The 27498-nt window shown below is 38.4% G+C and overlaps 1 protein-coding gene across 3 annotated transcripts in view; it reads right to left on the bottom strand.

Moving 5' to 3' along the window:
- Nucleotides 1-1142: 1142 nt before the first annotated feature.
- LOC148820931 (cAMP-dependent protein kinase catalytic subunit alpha) overlaps nt 1143-27498 on the bottom strand; it is a 76601-nt gene continuing 50245 nt past the window's right edge. For all 3 annotated transcript variants that reach the window (XM_088931694.1, XM_088931692.1, XM_088931695.1), the window contains exons 3-10: nt 23400-23528; nt 22383-22481; nt 20372-20454; nt 17985-18111; nt 16273-16368; nt 14304-14426; nt 11442-11606; nt 1143-6991 (exon numbers count right to left, since the gene is read on the bottom strand). In XM_088931694.1, coding sequence (XP_088787820.1) covers nt 6866-6991; nt 11442-11606; nt 14304-14426; nt 16273-16368; nt 17985-18111; nt 20372-20454; nt 22383-22481; nt 23400-23528 — 948 coding nt within the window. In that variant the 3' untranslated portion in view covers nt 1143-6865. The remainder of the gene's footprint in view (nt 6992-11441; nt 11607-14303; nt 14427-16272; nt 16369-17984; nt 18112-20371; nt 20455-22382; nt 22482-23399; nt 23529-27498) is intronic.

Genomic DNA, 27498 nt, shown 5'->3' on the forward strand with positions numbered 1-27498 from the left:
CACACAGAAGAAAAAGTTGAGTTGACTTGAGTTGGGCCAACTGACCTCCTGGTGTAATGGTCCTGTAACCACTGGATCAGCTCTCCTCCTGATGTAACAGCTCTGTATCTTAACCACTGGACCAGCTGTCCTCCTGGTGTAACAGTCCTGTATCTTAACCACTGCACCAGCTGTCCTCCTGGTATATCAGTCCTGTATCTTCACCACTGGACCATCGGCCAGTGCCAGTATTGTATTGCATGTGTTCTATATGCAAAACTAAAGTGGAGTAGCTGGTACGCTAATCTCTTAGGCCAAGAAAGTCTTAAGCACATACAGTATCCCTATCAGTGGTACTGTCAAACTAATGCAGGTCTCTATCCCACATAGAAATAAATGGGAGGGGACTAATTTTACAAGACAGAATAAAGTTATATGGAGAAGAGACCTGAACCTTTCTTGTGATCTGAAACTAGCAGCTAAGGCTTTCTTCCACTTGTTAATGTAAAGCAGATTAGACTTTTTTTTCCTGTTTCCAGGTAAGATGTTCTGCTAGAACAGGGTTTGAAAATACCAATAACATTACTTAAGTGCTGTATCTTTTAGCTGTGATGCTTCACTTTCTGATGCAGTAAAATTCCTACCTACTGTATGTCTTTGTACCATTAATGGGTGATCCGTGAAGACCCCTTTAGACTGCAAATGGGGTGAAGTACCAACAAAAAACTATACTAAGCATTTTGACCTATGTGCAAATATGAAATTATAAACCAAACATCTGAAGGAGCTTTCCGTTTCCCAGCTTATTGTGGCATTGGGGCTGAAGTTTAATCTGGGCAAATGGCTATGATTTTGATCAACAAAGACCCCATCTAGAACAAAACAAAAACAGAAGAATGAACACTGTTATTTTTCTGTGGTGTGAAACAGTTTGAGGCCAAAATATAAATTAGCTTATTCTTTGGCTTCCAAAGATGGCCTTGTAGTTGTATAACTCTTCTCACTTGCCATGTGTCATAGAGGGGTGGTAGCTCTTGCATAGAAGAATTTGTGATCTTACAATAGATATGCAGAGTGAAACAAAGCAACATTTCCCCCCCCCCAAAAAAAAAATCTGGTATCTTATGTGTAGAAAACAAAAATGAATAACTCTTACAGAGAAGTTTCAATTATAACAAGTAAAACTTTATTGGAATGATACTTAATATGTTGCAAAATATTACAGATGTTTTGTTGTATTTTTCTGTGTTTGTTGTTTCTCTGCCATTCTGGATGGAAGAGAGGGCAGAAGAATTAAGACTGTGAAAGGCAGAGTAGATTAAACAGCAGTCTTTCCCACAGGGGATGACAAACTGCACACCAAAACTTTATTAATCTCCGGAGGAAACAGAATTATGTGATTGTAAATACACTTACAAAATATGAAAAAAAGAAAAAATACTTTATTTATTGGTTTAAAAAGTAAAACATTTTTGCTTGAACAATATATTGGAAACAGGTGGTATTTCCAATGGAGAAGGAGAAAGCACAGAGATGCTGAAAAAATGACACTGAAAACAGCATAAAAAGAGGCGAGAGGGAAGTGAAAGGATGAAAAATAAGGTGCTAGGCTGAAGAAACCAAAATGAAAAACTTGGCATCTCCGTGCCCTTTACACATCTGCAAGTGAGATTCTTGCCTGATATCAATCTTGCCTTCCAACAACCCCATTTTCAGCAAAGGAGGACTTATGTCATAACAAAGAGAGCACTTTCCTTGTTAACCAGAATACACAAGAACAGTAAAACTTTAAAATAATGCATTAAAATGGTCTTCTTGTACAATTCAGCCTTTTATACAAAGAACATTTGAAAGTCATGTGAGGACTAAATGAATTCATGTGAGAAAAACATAACTGAATAGCAAAGAATATTTATGACTGGTAAAAGAAGAAAGGAATGGGACTAATTTCTGATTTTCCTGCATTGTGAGCAACATTATTTTAAATCATATCAAGCAATGCGTGTCAGTCTGGCAAACAGATACTCAACATAAATTGGTTTCCAAAGATAAAATCCTCTTTGAACAACAGAGTAACTGGTCTTTGGAAGTAGACCGCCTATAAAACAAGGAATTAATTCAGGACATTCCTCATTACAGGGTGGCAATGGGCATACACATAATAATACAGGAAGAGAGCCCCCTTCTGGTCATGAAAGAAATTGTTTTCAGTTAACTTCTGAATGAAACATGCAACCGTAAGAACTGACAGAAACTCGACTTTCAGCATTGAACTGAATGCATTTCCAGATTTTACCCAGATGTTGAACATATTATGTGAAACCAGACTCGCGTAATGCTAAATAGTTGTTTTTCAGGAAGGCATTCAGCAAAGAGTCACAGTAACATTACTAAAAGACTCTCCTTCAAAATACATATTTTAAAAGACTGCCTATTCTAAAAAGAAAGTACTAAATAATATACAGAATTCAGTCCATTTTTCTTTAAAGAATTCTCAAGAATGCTACACAGCTTACATAATTCTTTAAAGACTGAGAAACTTAGCTTTAAAATCTGTGTTTTCACTTTTGCATGTCTCCAGAAACATTTGCTTCATATAAACATTTTCCATGTTACAAAAATAAATATAAATCCCAATATCCTCTATACTCACTCTATGACAAATTCATTTTTAGTAGAAAAAATGCATTTTAAATAGGGGCTCCAAAAAGAAAGTCTAACAGAAAGCGAATGGCACCACATGAAGGAGTACTGGACTAAGTCTAGAGTTTCATTTCCTCTTCTTTGAAAGGACAGGAAGTACAGAATACAAAACTGGGTTTGAACAGCTGTGCCTGAAGACTTTTAAAGTGTTAATCTTTTAAGAGCCTTTAAGAGCCGTGAACCAAGTGATTCTGATTAAATTTAAGAGTATTTTATCTTCCTTCTATCTGGAAGAATCTGAGGTAACTGATGTACCTTGGACTTCATTATTTATTAGGGTTGCTTGTTGGGAAAAGGAAACCAATGCCTGTCTGGAAAACAAGGAAATGTAAGAGAATTTCAGTCAAAAATGAATCACCAGAAACCTTACTTCTGCATAATGCTATTAACTATATATTAAAAAAACTACATCTTTGCTCTATCTTAATTCAATTTCAACAGCAGACCATAGCTGTATGTCACTGTAAACTATAGAACTGAAAACAAATGGCTGATCTAAAGTAATACTGAACCTGGATGGGAAAATATGGTTTTTCACTGGTGGCGTTATTTCATAATGGAAAACTACAAAAAAAATAGCTGGATCTGGGAAAAGTCTTTCCCATTCACATGTAACTAAAATTAATCCTGGATTAGCAAAGTGTTCAATTTGAGGTGTAACTAAAAAAGCATCACGTGAACGTCAATTGAAGATGTCCAAGGTGACAACACTTTTCGATTGCGAGATCTATAAAGCATGACCTCAAGGAAAAAAAGTCTCGACCCTTAGGAATTATTCTTATTTCCCCCCTTGCATCTTAGAAATTTATTTTCACTTACTAAAGCAGGAAACCCAGGAGATTCCTTAATGAGTTTGGATAGTTTTACCGTGGAATTTAGAGTTTTAGCATGGTTTGGATATTAAAGCCAGTTCAAAATGAGAACACTTTGTTATTCGATGAACCTGTCAACTGTATTATCTGTTTTTGTAAATGAGTTTCTATACTGTGGCATTGCCATGTCTGCACATGCAGAATAGCACAGCTGTGATACTGAAAGAAAAACAATATGAGAAAACAGAGGGTTAATTTGCTGTGGTGTAATGGGGTCAATCTTAGCCCAGATCACATATGAACTGTCCAGTTTGATCTTATTGTAGACACCCTAAAAGGATAAGATAAACTGACAAAAACACCATCAGATGGCAAGAGAGGCAGGGGATTTTAACAGGCAGTCAGAAATAAAATGGCCCTCAAACCTCAAAGTCCTCAGACCTCCAGCTGGTCAACTCTCGTGTGCAGTGAATGATCACAGCATGTGTGTCAGTGCTGTCTTTCCACTTGGAGACAGAGACAAAAGGTCCTTCTTTATTAAAACATCTCCCCCAAGATGCACTGCAAACCCACCCACCACGGCATCACTAGATGTAGGAATCAACAAGCAGATTGAGAAAGGCATGGGCGACATCAACAGCAGACTCCAAGAGCAAAGCATAAGTACAGAGTTCCACACAACAAGGTGCTTAGCCACATATTTAAAAAGAAACCTTGTGGTTCTTAAGCAAAACCAAGGCTTAGGAAGTAGGACTTTTTTTAAGAAAAGGAAGAGGGGCTGGAGTAACATTGGGTGACTATCAAGATAGAAATCCTAAAACCAGAGATCCCCCGTGTACAAAATCCTTCATCTACATCTTACACAGTTACTGCACTTTACAGAAATCTGGACTTAAGTGAACATTAACAAAAGAAGTTCTGAACTAGTTTCAACGGGAGCCAGAATCCTTCATTTTAAAGGACATGGCCTTCATGGTGATATAGTATTTTGTTGCTTTTCCAGTATCTTTCTAAGGTTGACTGGACTTTTGATAATCAGAGTCAAATTAATGCCTGGTTTTGATGTTACTCTTTATACTCATTAAATTAAACAGTGTTCTGTTGTGTGTCTATATGTTTGGCTGGGCTTGGCAGCTTTATTGAAAACTATATCTAAAACAATCACTTTTAAGTTTTAACTCTTTTTGCCATATACTGTTAATGAAAATAAAAGCGACATATGCGTAATTATCAAAATGTATGTTAATCAGTTCAGTAAGTTTTTGATTACTACATTTTTTTTCCACTGGGAGACTTTCCGTTTGTAGAAGTTAAAATTACAGCTGTATGTTACCAATGTTCCCAATAAAACAAAACACTTTAGTCTACACAAAGATTTTAAAATAGCACATGTAAAAGGTAAATCAGTGATTAAGTCAGAAACCATTCATAATCACCACACAGTTGTCTTTCATTTTGATCCACTTACAAATGCAAGCACCCACACAGAAAATGTCTAGGGACACAAAAACAAAGGACAGATTTTTTTGCTCAAATACACGTGATGTCTTGAATCTAGTTGAGGTACTATGGTTTGGTACATTGATGAATTTTTCTTATACTTAGAAGAGCAATGCTTCAGAAGTCTTTCCTTCTCTTTAGTTGATCCTCACCATCACCATTTATTTAAAACTTTACAGGGTTTTAAGTGTCAAAATATACACACATCACAAATTTTCTGATACACAGGCACATGTGTAACAAATCTCGCAGTGCGACATGAGATGGTTATGATGATGTCACTCCCCTCCTGTCCCCACAGCAAGGACTGGCCTTTCTGCATAGGAGGTGTAGCACTTGTCTGGGCTGTGAGAATCTGGCAGCTGGTGAGGCTGCAACCAAGATGGAGAGGGAAATATGGGCTCACAACTTACACGTCTACATATTATCGACTGTGCATTGTGGTTACGCACAAGCAAATACTAGTAAAATGAAAATCAGTTTTATGGTATGGGTGTTAGGATATTGTTGGAGGAAGTTTCCGTTCTAGAGAAAGTGATGTTTCTGGTGCTCTGAGAATAACTGGGCAAGTGATTAAGTTTCATGCAGCTAAAATAATCACTGTATACTTAATATAATCCAAATTGCACACAAATAAATGTCTGAATTTATTTTTGTCGATATTAAAATGGGTCCAGATTTTAAAAATATCTACTGTGATAAATCTACTTTATCTACTTTTACTGTGGTATTTTTTAAAGTGGTTTTACCATAACGTGTCTTCTCTGTGCATTACTATACTGGACCACATACTGTGGTGTATTATACTAACATTCCTTACAATAATTTCTCATGATCAATGACATTCCCATGGTCTGTTGGAGTAATGCCCAGTAAACGCAAGTTAAACCATGTGGAAAGTACAGCAAAACTAAGCAAAGCATTAAAATCCTAGAATTTACCAAGGTAAACTTCCATAAGGCTTACTATTGAAAACAAGCTGGCTCATTTGAAGTCACTTCTATTATGTGGCTTACAGAAATAAGTGGGGAGTTTGCAAACCCTACAGTATATTCTAGTCAGAGCGATATCTATCAGATATAACTTTCTGCATTTTTCCCCTTTTCTGAATACCCTTTTCATATGATAACTATTAAAAGCCGTGGAATGTTTTCTTCACAATATACCTGCTCACTCTTATTCTTTTTAAATTAAATGTTAAAATCATTTTATTGTTGCATATCCATCTCATAATTTAGGGAGGCTGTAACAGGTAATTTCCATTCATTTCTTAAATTTTGTTGAATTACTACATCAGTGGGTCAAACTCCCTGCAGCTTCGTTCAGTCAGGAACATTCATTCTGGAAACTGTGTTGTATGCATTTGAACTGGATCTCACGAAAGGAGTACATAGTTAAGAGAGGATATCACTTCTAAATGGTAAGTCTTGGCAATGGGAGGAGAGTGGATTTTAAAATAAGTGAACCCTGAGGTCACAGTTGCTTCCTGCCATCAAGCGAAAGTACGGCTTTTGAAACAAAGTCGACGGGCAGTGTTGCGAATGATTCAAATGGGTTTCGGCACAAAACCTTGGTCAGCTCAGAGAAAAATAATAAAAGATGGCGGCCATAGCACCCCCAATCCTAGCTCGCCTCGCCAATCCCAGCTGCCAAACAGATGTATCATGGTCATGAAATGTACTTTAACCCCCCTCCCCCCACCTTCCCCTTTATGAAAACGGACACAAAAAAGGCAACTCTGCTGGCTTGCGATGATCTCCTCTTTTTGCGCTGGTGTATCTGGTTTTGCCGTTGTATGAGAGAGAGCGCACCTGCCTCCTCGCTGTGTCTCCTATATCTCTCTCAATCACTTCCTCTATTGCTCCAGTGATCTAGAACTCGCTGAACTCCTTTGCACACTTCTCAGTGAAGGAGACTCGGATTTCTTCTTCCTCGTAGTCATCAAAATTGCTGGTGTCGCCTGGCCCCTTGCATTTAGGGATAAAAGGTGCCTCGACCTATGAAAGAGAATGCAGGTGGAAATTTATATTGCTCTCTCTATTCAGGGATTTTTCCTTCCTTTTTGTAGTTGGGATTTGCCATATACAGTAATTCCTAGCTATACGCAAATTTATCTTATGTGGTTTTGAGTATCCACATAGTTTTCCGTATACAATTTTACCTTCCGTGACACTCAGTTTTCAGTATCCACGAGTTCAAGAAGCATCCATGAGCTAAATACGTGCTGGTTTGAGACACTGCGTGTCCACAATTTTTCTCACATTCTTAAAGTGCTCTGCGCATACTAGTGTACATTATTACATTGGGCTTGAATGATTATTAATATTCGATTAAATAAATTAAAACAGCTTCTAAGCGTATGAAAAAGGATGAAGTGTCCAGTGTTGCTAAGCGCTGCACATGTTGCAAAGTGTACTACATTTTGCATTGATAGCTGATACCATGCAGTCATAGTGATTAAAATAGATATAAAATTTCTCAAATATATATACACAGTAGTTACATAAGCAATTAAAATGGCTCCTAAGTGTATGTGAAAGGTCAAAGAATCTGGTGTTGCAAGTGTGCAACATCAGTGATGTCTTTATTTTATCCTCTAAATATTTATGATTAGTTGTGAGAAGGTAAAAGCAATAGGGCTGTTGATAGATTTGATGCACTATTCGCACAATATAGGAGAATGTTGCTGATGTACCATGTTGCCAGTAGTACATCATCTTTGCCTAAAGTGTTATACCATATGACCCAAACAAAAAATGCATCTAAATATGCATATAAAGTGAATGTACAAGAATCTTGTGGAAAGTTCAAGAGAGGAATACTTTTTACAAGCAAAAGGTGTTATGTCCTTCCTGGTGGCTGTGCTAGAGGTGAGCTAGCAGTGTTTCGTCAGCTGCTCACATCACTGTCTCTCAGCTGCTCTGCTTCCTGCCATTAGGTTCTTTCTTGTTTCCAGACAGCGCCCTGAATTCTGCCATAGTAGAATGGTATTACAAAAGTTGCAAAGGAACAAGGTTTATTCCATGCCGAAAAGAAATGCAACGGTTCGGCTGTGGAGCCTTGTTTTCTTCTTTTTTCAGCATGGAATAAACTTTTACTTGTTCCTTTGCAGCCTACGCATGCTAACGCAGCTACCTACTTGAACTATTTCAAAAGGTGGTTCCACTCCTTTACCAACTGCAAATTTACATTCTGCAAGGTTTTTCAGGAATGCAACCCTTGTGATTGAAATGGGATTACTGTATTTTTTTTTTTTGGATCTGGCTAATGTTTATAGAATGCAATCATGATTTTGATTTGTAAGTTTTACACTTATCAGTATGATGCATGATTATGTTTTACTGTATTTTAGCTTTCATGCATATTAAGACAGTTTCACAAACTCTTTTGGGTTGAACCATTATGAATTAAAATTTCCAGTCAATTTAATTAATGCACTGCTTTCAATATAAAGCACCTGCTGGAGTTCAAACACTGCCATGGCAAATGTTTTATTTTTCCCCAATGTCCCATTAGAAATTCCATACTTCATTCTTGAAACTAAACCTATTAGTCAAAATTTCAGAATTCCCACACACAGTGGCAAAAAAGGCATAGCTGGAATTCAAGTCACAAGATGGATATCCATCATCTTCCCCTGCCAGGATACTCCCCAGTTCTAAATTTTAGTGAACATGCAGTTCCACAAGCTACCCCTTTCCATTTGTCAGGTAAATGGGATGGGACCAGGCTGCATGTATTTCATATCCTTGTGGAATACCTGCCACTTCTCATTTAAAGAAATGTATTTAAATAATTTTGAAATCTGGATTCTGCTTTGTATATTGAATTTACATCTTGGTCTATGTACAAAGCAGAACTGTTTTGGTTTACATAAGATTCAAGAGAACCCAATTTCTGAACCAATCATGCATGTGTGGGAGAAAGCATGTTCTGACTTACTGTTTAAATATGAGAATATGAGACCATTCTCTCAGCTGAATCTCTCTGTGCTCATTGAATTGACATCACTGTGGTCACAATATCAACAAGAAAGCAGACATATTTCAGCCTGCTTTCAGAATATCAGTTCATGATATTCTCAAGATAGTTGCACATTTTTTTAGGAGAGTGGGCAAAGGAGAAGCTGAAAGAATATGAAGATTAACTTGGGTTGTACCTGAAAAAGTATAAGGAAAAAGGAATTCATACTAAGTGAGTCCACTGCAGATGAAATTGTGCCTGATGCAATCACAGCAAGAAGAAACACTGCTACATTGCTTGTCTGGAAACTGCGGCCTCTGATATTTGAGATTATGAACTTCACAGACAAGCCCTAAAAGAACTGAATGGATGCTTGCTCAGATTTGATGCAAGAGCCCGTTAAAATTTACAGTACAATTGAACTAGACTAGCTTTGCACTGGGAACAGCAGAAGGTGTCAGAAGTAGATGGATAAACTAGTGTTGCCACTTGGCCCCAGATACAGTAAATTCTAGACACTTAGGACAGCACAGGATTTTTAAAGTTGTCTGGAAACTGAAATACATTAACATGGCAATTGAGCACTAAACTGTTAATAACTGTTATTGCTGATTACCATGTTGTGGCCATATTTTTAAATAAACATTTTACCAATAAAAAAAATCTTGAATATTGTTATAATTTAATCAATGGCTGTCATCCTTCTTTGAAAGCTGCTATTTCCATTGTCTTCTTACTATTTGTCATCATTTTTAAAGCATGCTAAACAAAGCGTCTTTTACTGAAGAACACTAGATTAGTAATCAGTGTGTAACATGGTTAGGTACGTTTAATAACATCTCTGTGTAATTCACTCATTACAATAATTGTGCTGATCAAATTAAGTGCAGTTTCTTTAGCAGCAAATTGCCTGTTTGCAATTATCTACTCAATCACCTGGACTTTTCTTGGGGCAGTCTCACATTCTTACAAGAATGGAGGGCACAGAGACAGATATTGGGCATCTGACTTGTTTGAAAAACACTTTTTTAAAAGTAAAAGAGGGCTAAGAGGATATGTTCAGTAGCCTTGTTTTATATTTAACTTTCATGATTTTCCTTAGTGCATTAATCTAATGGATTGAGGATTTAACGCATTTTATTGACTGCTAAGAAAGATTGATCAAAAGAATTCAATGAGGATTCCCTGTAGAACAACACTGGGGATTTAAGGGTAAAAATCAGAACGTCTACTTAATTCCAACATACAGCCTAATACCGTGATAGTAAGATTGATCAATGTGTTTTTTCACAGAAGTGTGACTTTCAAAGATTGTTAGTTTCATGTTTGAGAGCAAGCTTGTGAGTTCCTGTTAATCTGGTATTCTGGTAGTGGGCTGTACAATAACTGTTACAATGGGATTTAGAATTTGGCATGTGGCATCGAAATCGGACCACACTGTCTGGTGCACTGACAGTCTTAACTGCTCTTATTTATTTTGTTCTTTCGGCATTGGATTGGATATTCTGTGAACTTGACAAGTTACATCAGGTCACGTTTCAAATAAAATGAAGAGAAAAATGAGAAAAACAATTTTAGGTTTTTGTTTAAAAATGGGCCTATACATTTTGACACATCAGCCTATTTAAAGTGAAGCAACTAAAATCGGTAAATACAAATAAAAATAATGTTCAACTATTTGAAGGTGCTTTTTTGACAAAAAGCACACTTATGCTCAAAAAGCATGGACATAAGAATATTCTGACCCATAGCCCATGGCCTGACCTAAGACCGGCGTGTTAAATGCAAAGGCTAGAATTTTGAAGTTTGAGTGAAAGCATCACTACAGAAACCCCACTGCAGGAGAGAACAGCTGAGAAATGACGAGAGGTGGAGCGAGAGAAAGTACTGAGCCCTTTGTGTTTTCCATTCATGTTGGAACATTACATGGAATATATTGCTTTTTCTGGAAGGAAAAAATAATGCAGGTGCAGAAGAAAACTCAGATTAACTTTGCAAAGAAAACAAAAATGTCTGGGTTGATGGAAAGATGAATTTCCATCTGTGTTGCTACCACATGACTGCCACAACACTACCATTATGCTACAATTTAAAATGACTTCAATGTAATGAAGAGCAGAATCAGATATTCTATTGATCTCTGTTTTCTTTCCTTGGTCCCGGAAAGGCCCTTATCTTTTATATTTTACCAGTGCCTACTCAGCGACGACTGGAGCACATTAATTTGAACCAACAACGAGTACACCATACGAGTATTAAGATTTCAGTTTAAATCACACCGAATTTAATTTAAAATTAAACCCACTGGCGTAACATGGAATACTGACACCCTACAAATGAATTTTGCTTAGAAAATATTGCACTTTTACATTGGTAAAAAATACACTTTTACTTGGTAGCCCATACTTGAGCCAAGAATGTCTCTTCCTTTACACCACCTAATTCCACACAAACAGAAAATAAAAACTTCTGAACAGACGTTACCTTTCTCTGGTAGATTGCAATCCAGTCTGTCGTGGCAAACCATTTGTGATTTTTGATGTCACTGACTGCATTTTTGAGGTTCCCAAAGCGCTTGGTCAGGTCCACCTGCAGCAGGTTCCGAAGAAGGTCCTTCAGGTCTGAGCTAAAGTGGGAGGGGAACCGAACCTGGGCAGAGGGGGAACAAAGTCACTGCTGGCTCTGGGTTTAACATCCACTTCCATTAAAGCCTCCAGCCAAGGCTTGAAGCCTGGCTACAGAATACACTTCCACTTTGGTACTGTATACAGACACATTATCTGTAAGTGGGGTCCTGACTTCAATATGGTCACTGCTCTTAAACTGAAGGACTACTTAAGGTTAAATTAAGGTTAGCTGGGTGGCATGGTGGAACAGTATTAAGTACTGCTGCCTCCCAGTACTGGTTCAATTCTGGACCAGGGGTGCTATCTGCATGGAGAATGTATGTTCTCCCCATGTTCACGATTGTTTTTCTCCAGTTGCTCTAGTTTTCTCCCACAGCCCAAAGGCATACTGGTAGGTTAACTGGCTTCTAGGAAAACAGCCCCTGGTGTAAGTGCGTGTGTCTCTGTGTGTGACCTGCAAGTGACTGGCATCCTTTCCAGGGTGTATCCTGCCCTGCACCGGTTCCTCGAGAGCCTGTATTGGATTAAGTGGTTAGAGATGGATGGATGGATGAATTAAGGTTGAGTTTTAACTCAAGATGTTCTTGCATCTGGACCTATTGATCTTCTTTTGAAGTCTGAGAACAGTATATATTTTGAAATCTGGAATACATTCTTTGCTGACTTGATATATTACCCCCAATCTGAAAATGGCAGTTGTCAATCAGCTTGGCTCAATGCTACAGCTCTTTAACACAAATGGGTATGAAGACAGTAAACACATCTTCCTCTGAAATGTGTGCTGCCTAGCCAGACTAGCCCCAAAGTACTCACTGAAGAGCCAGCATCAAATGCGACATTGAAGCAGTTCTCATCAATGCTATAGGCAGCTGGCAGGTATCTACCAAACAACATGGATTCAAGCATGGCCTAGTCTGTGAAACAGTAGGTACGCCAATACGCAAGTGACAGGAAGGGTTTTAAATCAGTTTTGAAAAGACATTTACAAAAATTATTTACACTTTGATTTTTTTTACATTTCAGAATTATTTTCAATTCCAACTATAATTCAGAGAGAAAGAAGTGGGCTGTTTATACCGATAAACTGATGGAATGTAATATCCAGTGGCCACTGACACAAGCTGCTGACAATGTGGAAACTGGAGCTGCTTGTGTGTATGAAAACCTTTTATAGTAAGAGATTTTACCAACACTCTAAATTCCAGATCAATTTCTAGTTCTGCAAAACAGGCAGTCATTACTTCTTAACGCTCATGTATCCCCCTTTTGACATCTGGTTAAAACTGGGAATTCTTTCAGAGGCACTGTGTCAGTGACCTAGACAGTGTATAATTCTCTCGCAGTGGAAAACCCGGCCTTGTGGTCCAACAGGGTTTGCTGCTATCTCCTGAGTGGAGCTGGTTCTGCTTCAGGTCCACAAGCAACTGTAGTTGATTCCTGGCAGAGCCAAAACACAGCTATACCAGTGACACCTGCCTTGTAGTTTTTATTGGCTTACTTTGATTTTCAATAGTTTTAATATGTTGACTGATTGGGCACTGCCTGTTTAAAATCAATGGGAATTTATAGGGGTGTACACTTGATGATACAATATAGTGGGTTTACTAATACTACAGCAGAATTACCACCTTCTAGCCTGATCTTGTCACATCTCAGAAGCTATGCTAGGCCAGATCTGGTTAGTCCAGGAATGGGAGACCTCCAAGAAAAACCAGTATCTTGGTGTTGATGAATCAGTAGGTGAGCATTTCCAATCTAATACTCCAATATGGTGACCTGGGATACTGTTCTGGAGGAGGTACAGTCCTTTGAATGAGACATTAAACCAAGATACTTCAAGTGGTTAGCTGCGTCAGCATGAACTTGGCTACCTGGACATTAAAGACCCTGTGTTACCCAGGTGTTCTGGCTAAATTGCACTCGGGGCTTCTACAATGTGATCTTCCTAAACTTTCTCTTTTATTCAAATGATAGAGTAATTTTTCACTTCACCAGCTGGTTGCGTAGTGGGGCTATTGGTGCATAATGGTCACTTAGTGCCAACCAGGTGGGTGCTGCACATAAGCGGTGGAAAAAGTAGGCCCCTTCTATGTGTATTTTGCATTGGGACGCTTTGAGATGAAAATCGCTGTCCAAATTAAACAAATATTACATCTTACATTACAGTCGGTAGCACTGCTGCCACAGTCCCTAAGCTCAATTCCTGGGGTTCTACCTGGATAGAGTTTTTGTGGATTTCTTCCAGGTGCTCTGGTTTTGTCTTGGAGTTCAAAGACATGCTGCTATGTTAATTGGCATCTGGGAAAATTGGACCAGGTATGAGATGTATGTGTCTGTGTTTGTGATTGTCTATCCTGTGATGGACTTGTGCTCTGTCCAGGATATCCTGTTGCTTACTGGGATAGACTCTGTCTCCCCTGTAACCCAGAATTGAAAGAAGCAGTTAGAAAATGGACAGATGATGACTTTTTATGACATGACTACTGAAAAAATAGCTAAAAAGGTGAAAAAAGTTAACTGGGATTTATAGCTTTAATAACAACCTCTTTTTCCATTACTCAATACAAAATTCACATGTTGATCATATCTTTCAAACACAGTAGTGGCTGGGTGAAACCTGAAGAGAATTTGCCTCACCAACACATCTCCATTACAGAGACACGTATCAATCCCAGCTCCTGCAGCTATAAGAGAAATGAATAGCCGGAAGAGCGCTCACCTTCCCAGAGACTATCTTCTCGTAGATCTGTATGGGCTGGTCTGCGAAGAAAGGCGGGTACCCAGCGGCCATCTCGTATATCAACACTCCCAAGGCCCACCAGTCCACTGCTTTGTTGTAACCCTATGGAAACATCGCCAAAGAGGTCCAGCAGCAGTTTATACACTGGGTCATTATTGCTGGTGTGCGCAAAAGTAAAACAGCCCATACAAGGAGCGAAAAGTCTGACAATAACCATGCATAACCAAGGTAACATGTGAAAAAGCTCTGCCACCTTAGATATTGAAGTCTAGGCTAATCCTTTAATATTGCTGGAGCTGGTGAGTAAGCAGTTTGATGTGCATTTGGTATTGTCTGGAAAGAGCCTAGGTGCTGCTGCTAGGGTCGTAATGGAAAGCTGTTGTAGGGGGGCTCAGTTGCAATGGTTATATCTGAGTGGATTGCCTTTTACACTCTTTTGTTTAGAAAACTCCATGTGATACAATGAATACTGCTTTAATAATGAAACAGTAGTTAACAAACTGTCTTTCATTATTTAAGCTATACTGCATGGCACAGAGACCTTAGAGATTTTTCAAGGTAATTTTCAAAGCATTTTGCTTCAGATGCAAAACTTGCTCCCAATTTAGTAAGTGGAAAATGTTAAAAGAAGCAAATTGCAAAGTGAGAAGACCCTTGTGGGGGGGGGGTTTAAGGCTATAAATTGGGCTCATTTCAAACAACCTCATTCCGGTTTAATTTACTCTGTGACAAGTCTCAATATGTACACAGAGTGTAGCTGGAACTTTTAAATTCACTTCTATGTATCTTGGCACCAAATTCACTTGTGTTGACACAGCCATTATCAAGCTAACTTAGTTAATTTTTTTATGGATAATAGTCCACATTTTGGCAGAAATGTATTAACATGGCAATGGATGCGAGAGCGTTTTATGTGTTTATCATTCTCCACAGAAATACATTATTTTATAATTTAAAATGAAGTCAGCAAAGAGGAGAGATTTATCAAGTATGCAAAATGCTTTTCGTACATTTTCCCTGCATATTCCTGCACTGACTATAGAAGCTGGTGAGGCTAACCTTGAGCTGCTCCTTAATCTCATTTCCTGTTTACCAGATCGACTGACACCTCTTTTTCTGGTGATCTCAGCTTACTGTATCTTCCTATTCAACTTTGTTATTCATACTGCTCTATAATGAAGCAAATCAAATGTGAACACGTCAGGTGAATATCAGGTTGAATTTAAAAGTGAATTGATCGTGAATTTTGAAACAAACAGCTTTGACAACTGCCCAGTTAATATACAGAGTGCCAGAAAATACATTACTTTAAGCTTCATCTGCATTCTTTTTATAGCTACTATGAATTATGTTTCTACATTTACGGTGAAACATCGATACAAATTTCAGTTTAATGATATTACAATCTAATTACAGTACTTTCTACTGCTCTGATCTCTGGAGGGGAGTGAACTGAACATGGGCATGGACATGCACACAACTGTTTTGGGAAATTCATTAATAACATTTTAGTGCTTATTTACAATGAATTGAATGTCTCCTTCTGATATACTGTTGATTTATTCATGCTATATCCTGCGTGTAACTAATGTTCTGTTGAGGTCTGTATATGATTTGCATCGAATTCAGTTAACAAACCTCGAGTTAAAAGGTTGTCTTGCATACATACCTTGGAACTGGATGCTGTAGGAACTTTAAAATCTTGTTTAAAAACAGTTCTTATTTAGATTTCTGTACTCATTTGTTTTTTTACCAAATTCCACTGTTTAGTCTTTCTATTATTAAGTGTCTTGAGTTAATGGATTATGAGGTACCAATTGAAACAAGTCGTTTTGATGGTAAACTTTAGTAGCATTTCAGAACATTGCCTGCCAACTCCACACACGGGTTTACTTTCCATCTCCACCATCTGACTAAATATTGAGAGGACCTGTTTGGAGTCTCTTACTTTGCTCAATATGATTTCGGGAGCCAGATACTCTGGAGTGCCGCACAGCGTCCAGGTCCGACCTTTCACTCGCTTGGCAAACCCAAAATCTGTTACCTGACAATAAAAAGGCATAAGAAGACATGCTTATTCCAACCTTTCCAATTCCAACTTCTGCTGAAGTGTCCTCTCTTTCTCTCTCAGGCAACACCTAGTAGTACACATACCTATACCTGTGCTTGTTAAACAGAAAAGAAAAACACAGCATCTTAAACTATTCAAGTAATTTAATTTCCATCTAACAGCTTTTGATTATATGCAGATATTGCACAGTTTAAAATTACTGTGAGACCAAAAGCTCCTTAATGTTCAATAAAACTGAAAATTAATCGAAAACTTTAAGTTACCAGGACAACAGTATCATGATGCCTTACAAAATGTTAAATAGAAAACAAGCGATTTTGAAGGCTTCCAGGCCAAACAACTCTTTGTATAGGATCAAAATTTATTACAGTTGTTTGTGTTACAGGTTGTGTTTTCCAAGCAGGTGAAGACCCAGTATGGTCAGAAAACAAACTGCAGCAACTTTTAAGCTTCAAGTCTGAAGCAGGTTTTAGTATTGATGAAATTTCAGCCCAACTGGCACAGCAGGACCCAAGACAGGTTTTTTGCCATCATTTTGCAATGTAACATCTCAGATTGAACTGTCAGGAAAAACATTAAAGTCAGACAGCTATCTGGTTTCACACTGGATGCCCACATTGGAATATTTTAATTGCACTTTCCCAAAACTGATGCTCACCAAGTTTTGACTTAATTAGCCAAACACTTTTTACACAGAATATACATACATTTTATGGAATAGGATATAAATGGTTTCTGTGCAACCATCTTGGTTTATGCAGGAAAGCTACTTTGTCATATTTTAACTTCACTGTCACTAGAATAATGCTTAAAATGTTTGCATACTCTTACACAACCTTGAATTTAAGCATCACAGGCTTTTTCCAAGCTTTTAATTACCTTTAGAGCTGTTTTGCTAAACTTATAAAAATATTTTAAAGCGGAAGCTTTCAAAACCATGTACAGTCTCATGCAAAACACAAAGAAAAACACAATTTTATTAAAAAATTTTCCTGTTAGATGTAGACCACTGACTTCATCCCAGTCACTTTTGGTCTTTGAAATGTATGAGTTGGGAAAGTGTAAAGGTTTTCCCTTGATCTAGTAGCAAAAAAGGTTGCGAAATACTTCTCCCACACTATTTATTGTACAGTATTCCAATAGATAATGTTGCGTATTATACCGCACCTTCACAATGACCTGAAATCGCGTGATTTCTCCTTGAAGCCCCTTCAAGGTTTTCATGAAGAAGAAATCCTACTTATTTCCTGTAATGTGGGCAAAACGAACAAAGCTGCCCTCCACAAAACGGACAGAACATTCTACTGTCATGCTGATTTTTACAGATGTCATGTCCGTTGTGAGAACCCATTTCCATTTTGAACACATTTTATTTTGTGCGCACGTTTCCGTCTGTGCACACATTTTTGTTTCTGTCGTATCATTTTTGTTTGTGCACTTTTTTGTTTGTTTTGTTGTCGTTTGCAGTTTGTGCACTCTTTTCTGCTTTATGTGAACTCATTTTTGTTTGTGTTGTGTCTTTTTTTGTGCACTCATTTTTGTTTTTGTATTTTGCACTTCTGGACCACTGTACCCCTGAGTTTGCTCACCTGTATGTATCCTTGCTGATCTATTAAAAGGTTCTCTGGCTTCAGGTCTCGGTAGATGAGATCCAGGGAATGAAGATACTCGAAGGTCAGGACGATCTGAGCAGCATAGAACCGTGCATGTGGCTCACTGCAGGGACAAGACACAAGATAAGCACAATGAATGTGTCAACCGAATGCCTGTCTGATGATGGCGCTGTTAAGAGACTTTTCATTCACAGATCTGATGTCAAGCGCTTGTTCACCACCAGTATAACTCCTGACACAGCTGCAAGAACCCAGTACCTACTCCTGAGTTGAAAAGTGAAGGGTGGTGAACCTTTGTAACAGCTACCAGGTGATGTGAAGACTAAGACGTCAGAATTTTTTACAAAAAGAAAGGACGAACACAAAAATTATCCAACAGTATAAGACTTTCAGGTATCTAGGCTGGTGATCTTGGGACTCTGTCCAGCTATGTCAGGGTCAGATTTGCTCCCTTTAATTTAGAATTTTTTTCTCCCTTTCTCAGTGCTAGAGCATCAGGGTAGCATCAAAGTCAAAAAGCAGATGGGTTAAATAGTGTTTTCCTATTTCAAATTTTAATGCAGATTTATTATTTTTTCATACTACCATAACATTCACTGTACATCAATATTCAAAACTATGCCAGTACCATATAGTTTATGCCTACATCTATCTTTGTCAAACAACTGTGCAAAATGGATTGCAAATATATTATATTTATTTTACAAAATATGACAGGAGACTACAGAAGTGTCTTAAAGTATCTAGAGACAAGGAGTAATGTCTAGCTAGTGTCAAAACTTCCACTTTTTAGAGCTTAAAACTGAGGAATGTTTACTCAAAAGAATCTTCTGGTTTACCTTTATTAAATTATGGATAAATGATTAAGAGTGTCAAAAGTGTGGGATAAACAAGATCAGATCAGGAGAGGACAAAGAGGAGAAAACATAAACGAACAAGAGAGGAGGAGACAGAAAGGACAGACATGATCACAAGAGAGACATCCAAAGCGAGAGTTCCTTGTTCGAGATCACCCGTGTAGACCAGATTGAAGCTAAGTATTTCATTGGTTAGAGTCAAATACTTGGTAGCACTCTGGGGTTTTTCTGGGTGAACATAAGGCCTCTGGGACACCTTGTTTGTAAATTTGTACATTGTTGCATGTTTATGTGTGTGTTGTTTAGTGTGTACATGGTCATTTTTTATATGTATTTGTTTAAACAAGTGTGCCTCAATTAATATTCTTTTCACCAAAACTGTGCCAGAAAATGAATTCACATGTCTCTTATTATACCAATATTATATCTTATTATAACTGTGGTCCATTCTTAGCAACATCATTTACAAGTTCGGGGTTATGATTATTTTACTTATTGATTATTCCACTTGGTCAGTTGCTGATTTTCTCTAATTTCATAACCCCCAATTTTTAACTGTATAATTGACTTATAATGGCTGTACAACACTGTAAATACTGTATTTCCAGGATTTACAGTGAAAACTAAGGGAATTTAAAAATGTTCTGTGTAACTGGCCAGTGGTCTATGAACATAGCTGCAGCACTCTTAAACAGATGGCCCTGCGCCAAGCAATGTCTGAAAAGACCAGATAGCCTGTTAGATTGCAGAGTGGCAGCAACATCCCTGCTCCTGTCCCAAACGCCTGGCACTGAAAGAAGAGGAATATGCAGACCCAGTTTTGGGTCTTGAGAGAGTCTTGAGTCTTGGTTAAGACCCCATCGATGTCTGAAACAAAAAATAGTTGCTCAGCAAATGTTTTAACAATTAGGCCTCATTGTCAGTGTTTATGCAACAGCACACAATTCCTATCAGTTCAAAGGCAATAAACTCCAACTAAGTTTTTTTCTTAGATTTAGTGCTACCAACCATTTGATAAAAAACAGAATCATCTTTATTCTTTAGCACACATAACTTAAGATGTATGTACCTACAGGGGGCTTTTGAACACTTTATGAAGGCAAAATAACCCAGATTCTGCCCATTTGAATTCTGGTTTTGAGCTTGGATGATAATACCTTTTCTCTCCTTCATCATTGTGTCACAAAGTTTCCAAATATTGAAGGCATCACCCCGATGATCACAAAACAATAGGGACTAACATTCACATCAGATGTATCTCAGCTGAGCCATGTAAAATCCTCTTCAAAAGGATATACTTTATACATGTTTTAGAAAAAAAGAAAGGTTACAGACAAGAAGACCATTTGGTTTATCTTGCTCATCTTAAACCTAATTTCCACATGTGTCTGTAGTACACAAGTGCAGATGCAGTCTCCTGAACTGACTCGGTCACAACATTTCAGGATTTTGGGATGAACTAATGTATGAAAATGTATACAAAGTGGTGGTTTGAATGCTACTTGCCTGAACCGGCCAATTCTTCGTAAATGTGAAAACATCTCGCCTCCAGGAACGTACTCCATGATCATGTAGAGGTTACTGTTGTCCTGAAGGGAAGCAGGAGAAATCACCCTCAAGAACTAGCAATTGCCGGGCATAGACCGCCCTCCAAAAAGACACACAATCATCATCACTACACTTCCTACTGTCTGTTACAGGAAGCTTTCCCTCTGTGGTTGCTAAACTTGTGTGCACAATATTAGCAAAAAGGCGCTCCTGCTCTTCAGCCTCTGGACAAAGGGCTTCTCTGCCTATTTTCCAAGCAGGCAATGTAGACAGATGTTTGTGCAGTTTCAAATTAAGTAAGTAACTGAGCTTCACTGTATGAAAAAATAAACAAGCATTAACAATGCGTTAGAAAAAAGACTCATTAAAAATAAGGGTTTATGTCAAGGGCTGCCACAATCACAATAAAAAAGGAGCAGTATTAAATCCTGATCCAATTCCAATCAGTCATCTTTGAGCAGGGATTCCTATAAACTGAAACAGTAATGGTTCTGTCTTGTAGGTGGACAAGACTTCTGAATGAGAGGAGGCCTCTTCCCATGTTATGTGGTTGCTAGTTAGCTCCTTATCCAAGGATGTCATGCAGCTATTTCGTAAAGGACACTGGGGACATCTGCCTCAGCAACATGTTTTTGGTCTTCAAAGCACTGCCTCTTAGTTCACACTTGTAAAACACAAATCATTGTGAACGCTATAGGGTGCCAAAACACAGCAGAGCTACAGACGAAAAAAACAACAGAAAAAACAAAAGCCAAATAAAATTCATGATTAGAATAATGGGTTTTAAATTAATCAATGGGCTGCATAAAGTCAACCAAAGAACAGGTTAATGGTATTCTTCACCAGAGACAGGGTCCTTTTCTTCTCGTGGTTTAGCTGCTTCTTACAGCTCAGTGAGCAACGCACATTCCTTGTGTGACGCAGTGATGTCTGAACTCTGCCATAGAGCATAAACAAGCTGCTTCACTTACATTAAAAAAAGATGTGTTTCTGATTGGCAGAGCTCTTGTGTGTGATTATGCCCAATGGCACAAGATGCCCGCCTGACTCCATTCATATTGGTTGTCCTGACCACAGACCACAACTGGGATGAATACCAGCAATGTTTAGATTTCACTTAGGTTTATTATTTCAGTAAGGACTAGCAGGGAACTAAAGAGAAGACTTCTGAGCAAGGAAGTTTTTACTGTAATGACAGCAGTCTCACCTGCTTTGGATTTTTGTGCAAACAGAAGCATCTGTAGACCTACTCACCAGATCTCAACCCCTTGGCTCATTCTAAGTTTCTCAGATATTGTGCTTTGAGCATGGTCAGACCTGTTCACTTCAGTGGTCAAATCGGACCAGTTGGGCTAAACAAATTAACCAACTGGATATCGGAATATAGTTCATCGACTTTAACAACATGGCCGGGCAGATTGTTCCATTCTCCCACAAACCTTTGCAGAAAGAAACACATCTTATTCTCACTTTTAAATGCACTTCCGTATAGTTTCCACTTGTGTCCCCTGGGTTGACTTTGTCAAAGCCTTTCAGAATTTCGAATACTGGGGTCACGTCCCCTTACAGTCTTCTCTGCTGGAAACTAAGAAGGTTCAGTTCTGTGAGCTTTCACTGTAGAACATTCCCTTAAGTCCCAGAATGTATCTGGTTGTACTTCTCTGGACCAGCAACATCTTTTTGTAACATGGCGATCAAAATTGTATGTCACATTCAAAAGTAGGACTTTTTAGTGTGTTATACTATTTTAACTTGACATCCCTTGATTTACATTCTACAGTTGGGACTATGGTTTATACTGTAAATCCTAAAATTTTGGCTTTTTGATTGCTTTCCCATCTAGAAGTTGTACAGTAAATGATGTGTCAACACGAAGACCTAAGTAGCCTCTTCTAGCTTATCGCTTCCCACTTTGTAATTAGAATTTTTTACTGTCTGCATGATACTGCATACTCAGTATGCTACCTACCTTGAAGGAGTACTCCAGCCTGACCAGGAAGGGGAAGCTCACAGCCTGAAGGATTCTCTTCTCATTCAACGTGTGTTCGATCTGCTTGAGCTTCACCACCTGGAATGGGGAGAAGAGAGAGAAAGGAATATGCGAGTATAAAACCAGCATTTTTTAGAATACTTCTAAAAAAGTTGCAATGTTTTAGGACAGGCAGCTCTCATTTAACAGGTTGAACCAACAGAAGCTAATGGAAGGTCAAAGTTAACCCTTTAAATATTGTGTTTCAAATTGGAATAAGGGGACCTCAGAAGTAAACTGAATAGCAGGTGCCACACCTACTGGCACCATCCACCTCCTCAGGCACCTGGATAAATGCTGTTGTCTCATGTCTCTACTAACTATGGTTCTCCTTCTGAAATTCTCACAAGACAGTAAGACAAAAAAGACAATATACTCTGATTAACCATACATTCTTGACCTCTGGCTTTCCCAGAAACTGCAGTTGGGAAGGCCAGGGGCTATACTGTCAAACTCCTCACAAGGACAGAGATTGATTTTTATTTATTCAGAAACATTTCCATCTCATAGAATACTTACGTTTCTTTTTGGTTTTGTAAAATAAGTAGTTCCTGCTTTCATTGAACATTTTACTAACATAGCAGAATAGGCTTTATGAATATAGCTCCCTACTACATTATGACAGCCTTTTCTTTTTTCGCAACTTGACAATGCGTTAAAAATGGCTCTTTTGGGAGCAGTGACGCAGGGAAATTCTCAAGTTGTAGAGCAGCCTGAATGAAGTGAAAGTAGAAAAATTCCCTGGATTTGCAACAAGATTAATCTCAGTACCTTTCTCCTCTGTCACAACCCATCTAGAAGTAGGCTGAGCTTTTATAACCAGCTCCATGCAGATTTCAACTGTTCTGAAACAGCTGAATAAAAATTCAGCACCTTTGTACCTTTATCCTGCTTGCAGAAATGTGAAAAAATTTCAGGTGATGCAGAGCAGACTGGGACAACTGCAGATGAATATACCTTCTGTTTGTCCAGAATTTTCATGGCATAGTGCTGCCCCGTCTCTTTATGTTTCACAAGCATAACCCGGCCAAAAGATCCGGTTCCCAGAGTCTTTATCCGCTCAAACTGGTCCAGGGATGCAGTGTTCTGGAGACAGAGCAGTTAGAATACATAAGGTCATGGGTCACTATGGATGCAGATTTAAATTAGGGAATGAATGTATCCCTGTAGCACTTCTCTGTGGAAGGTCTTCTGGCCACACAATAGAAAGGTCACACCCAATAGTGAAATGATCACCATCAACACAATGACACTTACAATTTAATATACACTTAAAAGTTAATTTTATAATTATAAAATCAATTATAATATCCACCTTCTGGTAGTAAGTAACAGACTGCAAATGCAAGCTTTTTTTAAGAGTCAAATTTTAAATCTGTTTTGGCTTTCCAAGACTGAATCTATGGTTTAAATTCTGAAAAACGCATAGAGTTTTTTCTGTTTATTTTTCCACTTTAATCACCTAAACCCTGGGGTATATACAGTATTAAAACCTATGGTTAAAGAAACTGAATCTTTAACAATCTTTAACAGAGTAGGAACAGGCAGCATTAACCAAACTCAAAGTGCAGCACCAATGACATACAGTGCCTTGCAAAAGTATTCACCCCCTTTTGGGTCACATTTTATTGTATTACAGCATGGAATAATGCTGTATTTTAGAATTTATGCCACTCATCAACACAAAGTACTCTATGTCAAAGTGAAGAAAAAATCCAGACATAATAACTAAATTAATTAAATTGAATATTAATTATAATTAAAATATAAATTAATTAAAAATAAAAAACAGAAAATAATTGAATGCATAAGTATTCACCCCCTTGCTTTGACACACCTAAATTACCTCTGAAGTAACCAACACTCTTCTCCAAGTCACATAATTACTTGACTGGAGTCCACCTGTGTGCAGTTGAGGTGTTTCACATGATTTCAGAATAAATACACCTGTGTCTGGGAGATTCCCCACTTAGTTAGTGCATTTCCAAGGAAACACTACACCATGAAGACCAAGGAACGTTCCAAGCAGATCCGAGACAAAGGTCCTTGAAAAATACCATTCAGGGCAAGGATATAAGAACATTTCCAAGTCATCCCAAACTGAGTGTCCAAGCAAGAAGAGCCGCAGTAAGGGAGGCCACCAAGAGGCCTATAGCAACTCTAAAGGAGTTACAGTCCTCCATGACAGAGATGGGAGAAACTGTGCATGAGACAACAATAGCACGCACACTTCATAAATCTGGCTTGTATGGGAAAGCCTTTGTTGAAAAAAACTCAGATCACATCTCTGCTGAAGTTTGCCCAAAAGCATGTGAGAGACTCAAAAATTTGGAGGGAGATTCTATGGTCCAAAATTGGATCACACTGAGAACACCATCCCTACAGTGAAGCATGGTGGTGGTGGCATCATGCTTTGGGGGAGCTTCTCTGTGGTAGGGACTGGAAAACCCAAAAAGATAAAAGGAAAAATGGATGAAGCTAAGGACAGAAAAATCCTGGAGGAAAACGTGCTACAATACGAAAGAGCACTGGGACTTGGAAGATGACCTAAAACATACAGCAAAAGCCACACTGGAGTGGCTTAAAATCAAAAACGTTAATGTCCTGGAGTGGCCCAGTCAATGCCCAGACCTCAATCCCTGGGATGTGGGTCTTTATTTTTTATATTTGTTTGAAAAAAATCATGGGTTGTAAGGAATGGAATTTCAAGTATTTTTCTTTTTGAAAGATGGATTTAACATGTTGATGCAGAAATGGAAAGAAAAATAACATAACAACTGGTGATGTTCTCTTAACCTTGGAATTCAAAGCCAGTTCCTACCAGAAGCAAGAGAATGTGACAAATTACTTAACACTGCCAGTGTTCTAATCTAACAGTTTATAGCAAAATCCTAAAGCCTACATTGTAAATGAACACAGAAACTGCATCTTTAAAGTTATGAAGTCAAAGTCAAAAGTCCATTTTCTGTTTTGCTTCCTTTTCAGACTGTGAGCTTTACTGCACTTACTCAGCTGCTGTAGAAGAGAGCGGTCTCAAATACAGCAGCCCCACACATCAAACCACTAGAGGTCCTCGCTGCCACATTGACTCTGAACAGCTGAACAGGTCTGCCCACAACATTCCCTACGGAACAAAGCTGAGCTTACCCAGTTATTCAAACCTCCTAGGTTTTGTATGTACATGCACACTTTCCCACAGCATGGAATGGAATGGTATGGCTTAGCTCAAGTTTTAATGGAAAAATCAAGCTTGTTTGGATTTGACACAGGACATAGAAATACTGTCACATACAGCTAATGTGTATAACAAACTCCAAATGGCATGTACAATGATTATAGTCCTTATAATGAATATAGGTTATAGTTAACCTATTGTATTTAATGATCTGAAACACAAAAACTCAGCATTGTACAATGTTTGCCTAAGTTCAATGCTAAGAACAGATGTGATGCATTAAGACATGCACTTTAAGATATGCCATTGTGACCAAACTGTGTGATCTGAGGCAACCTTTAATTTTACAATTAATACAAAACAAAACATGGATACAGCTCTGTAACCAACTCACAACCCACTTTCAAAACCTGCTAATTCCTTTCTCTATGATAAGCAAAAGGCAAACAACTCTAGAAACTATAAGATAGGTACTGCACCTGGGCAGGCGTCGGCTCGCAACCCTTGGTTGACCCTTGAGATTGTGACATCCCGAAGAGTCACTGCGATCCTGCAATGTGGCTGAGGACTCACCTCTCGGCACAGCCCTCCTCCTACCAATCAGGCAACCAATCTTCTCATTAATCATATCACTGTTGACTCCCACAGCACCACTCTGGAAGCACTCGGACATTGCGGCACTCGGAGCTCCTTTAGAGGATTAGCTCCCTGCATGACTCTCTGATTACATACATCTATCCTGACCCTTTTCGCCTTTGGGTGCCTGCTTCACCTCCAGATGCCGACGTGGACTCTGAGAGCGCTTCCAGCCCCTCAAGTGGCCTCTAAACTGTGGCTGGCTTACCAGGGCCAACCCCGCTTTTGTCCAACTCAGCCATTACTCTCCTTGCTGTATCTTTTGTTGCCTTTGGAAAGCTTCAGCTGAGCTTCCTTAATTCTCTCTGAAAAAATCTGAAGATCTGAAATATCCTTGAGCTCAAGCACTTGGGTCCCAGCTAATAACCCCCCTCAGCTGTCTGCAGCACTCGGCAACTCTACAACCTAATCCAGTAGGATCCAGCCTGTACTCCTCCCCACTGTTTACAGCATTGTGCTGCATTATTCCAATAAGAAACTGAAGATAAAATTCCAGTTTGTTTTACTATTGGTTTCAGATCAATGTATTTATATGCTCAACTTGAATCTAGAACACAAAGAACATCTAGAAAGTGTCTCAAAGATGGCTTGTGTTGCATCTTTTATGTTTGTATTTCCAAGTTAAAAATACTGTCAAAGTTTACACATCAAAAATGAAAAATTACAGTTAAGTATAACATCCTTGTTACAGTTCACAATGCAAAAATAAAGTAGCTAATTTCAAGCAAATCTTTTCAGACACAAAAATGTCAATACAGTAATGTACATCTCACATTTTTAGAACCCAGCCACCACATTGTAAAGTGGCAGCACGGGGTTCTTTTTACATGTCAAAAAACGTTTTCAGGGCTTTGCAAAAATAGCCCACACCCCACAGAAAAAAATCCAACACCTATAATGAAGCCAAAACTAAATATAGCAATAAAAAATGTCTCTCAGTTACTACATTTTTAAACTCCTGTCCAAAGCTTAAAGGAGTAGGCAAAAGGCTACCCAGTCGAGATCCTTAGATCTACTTGCTACTGGCAACCAAATGGGCTGGATGGGCCAAATGGCCTCCTCTTATTCATAACTTTTTAAAGGTTCTTAGCCTCTAATTGATCTTCATATAGTTTCACAAAGATACATTACTTTGTTCCCTACCAGTATGGATCTGCAGATCACCCTATTTTGAGTCAGTGTTTCTATTATTCCCAGTTTTCTTTCTTTTAGGTTAATACAGCCCTGACATGGACATGAATTTAC

Source organism: Atractosteus spatula, chromosome 14, assembly GCF_055471065.1.
Source record: "Atractosteus spatula isolate fAtrSpa1 chromosome 14, fAtrSpa1.hap1, whole genome shotgun sequence".
Classification (NCBI taxonomy): Eukaryota; Metazoa; Chordata; class Actinopteri; order Semionotiformes; family Lepisosteidae; genus Atractosteus; species Atractosteus spatula.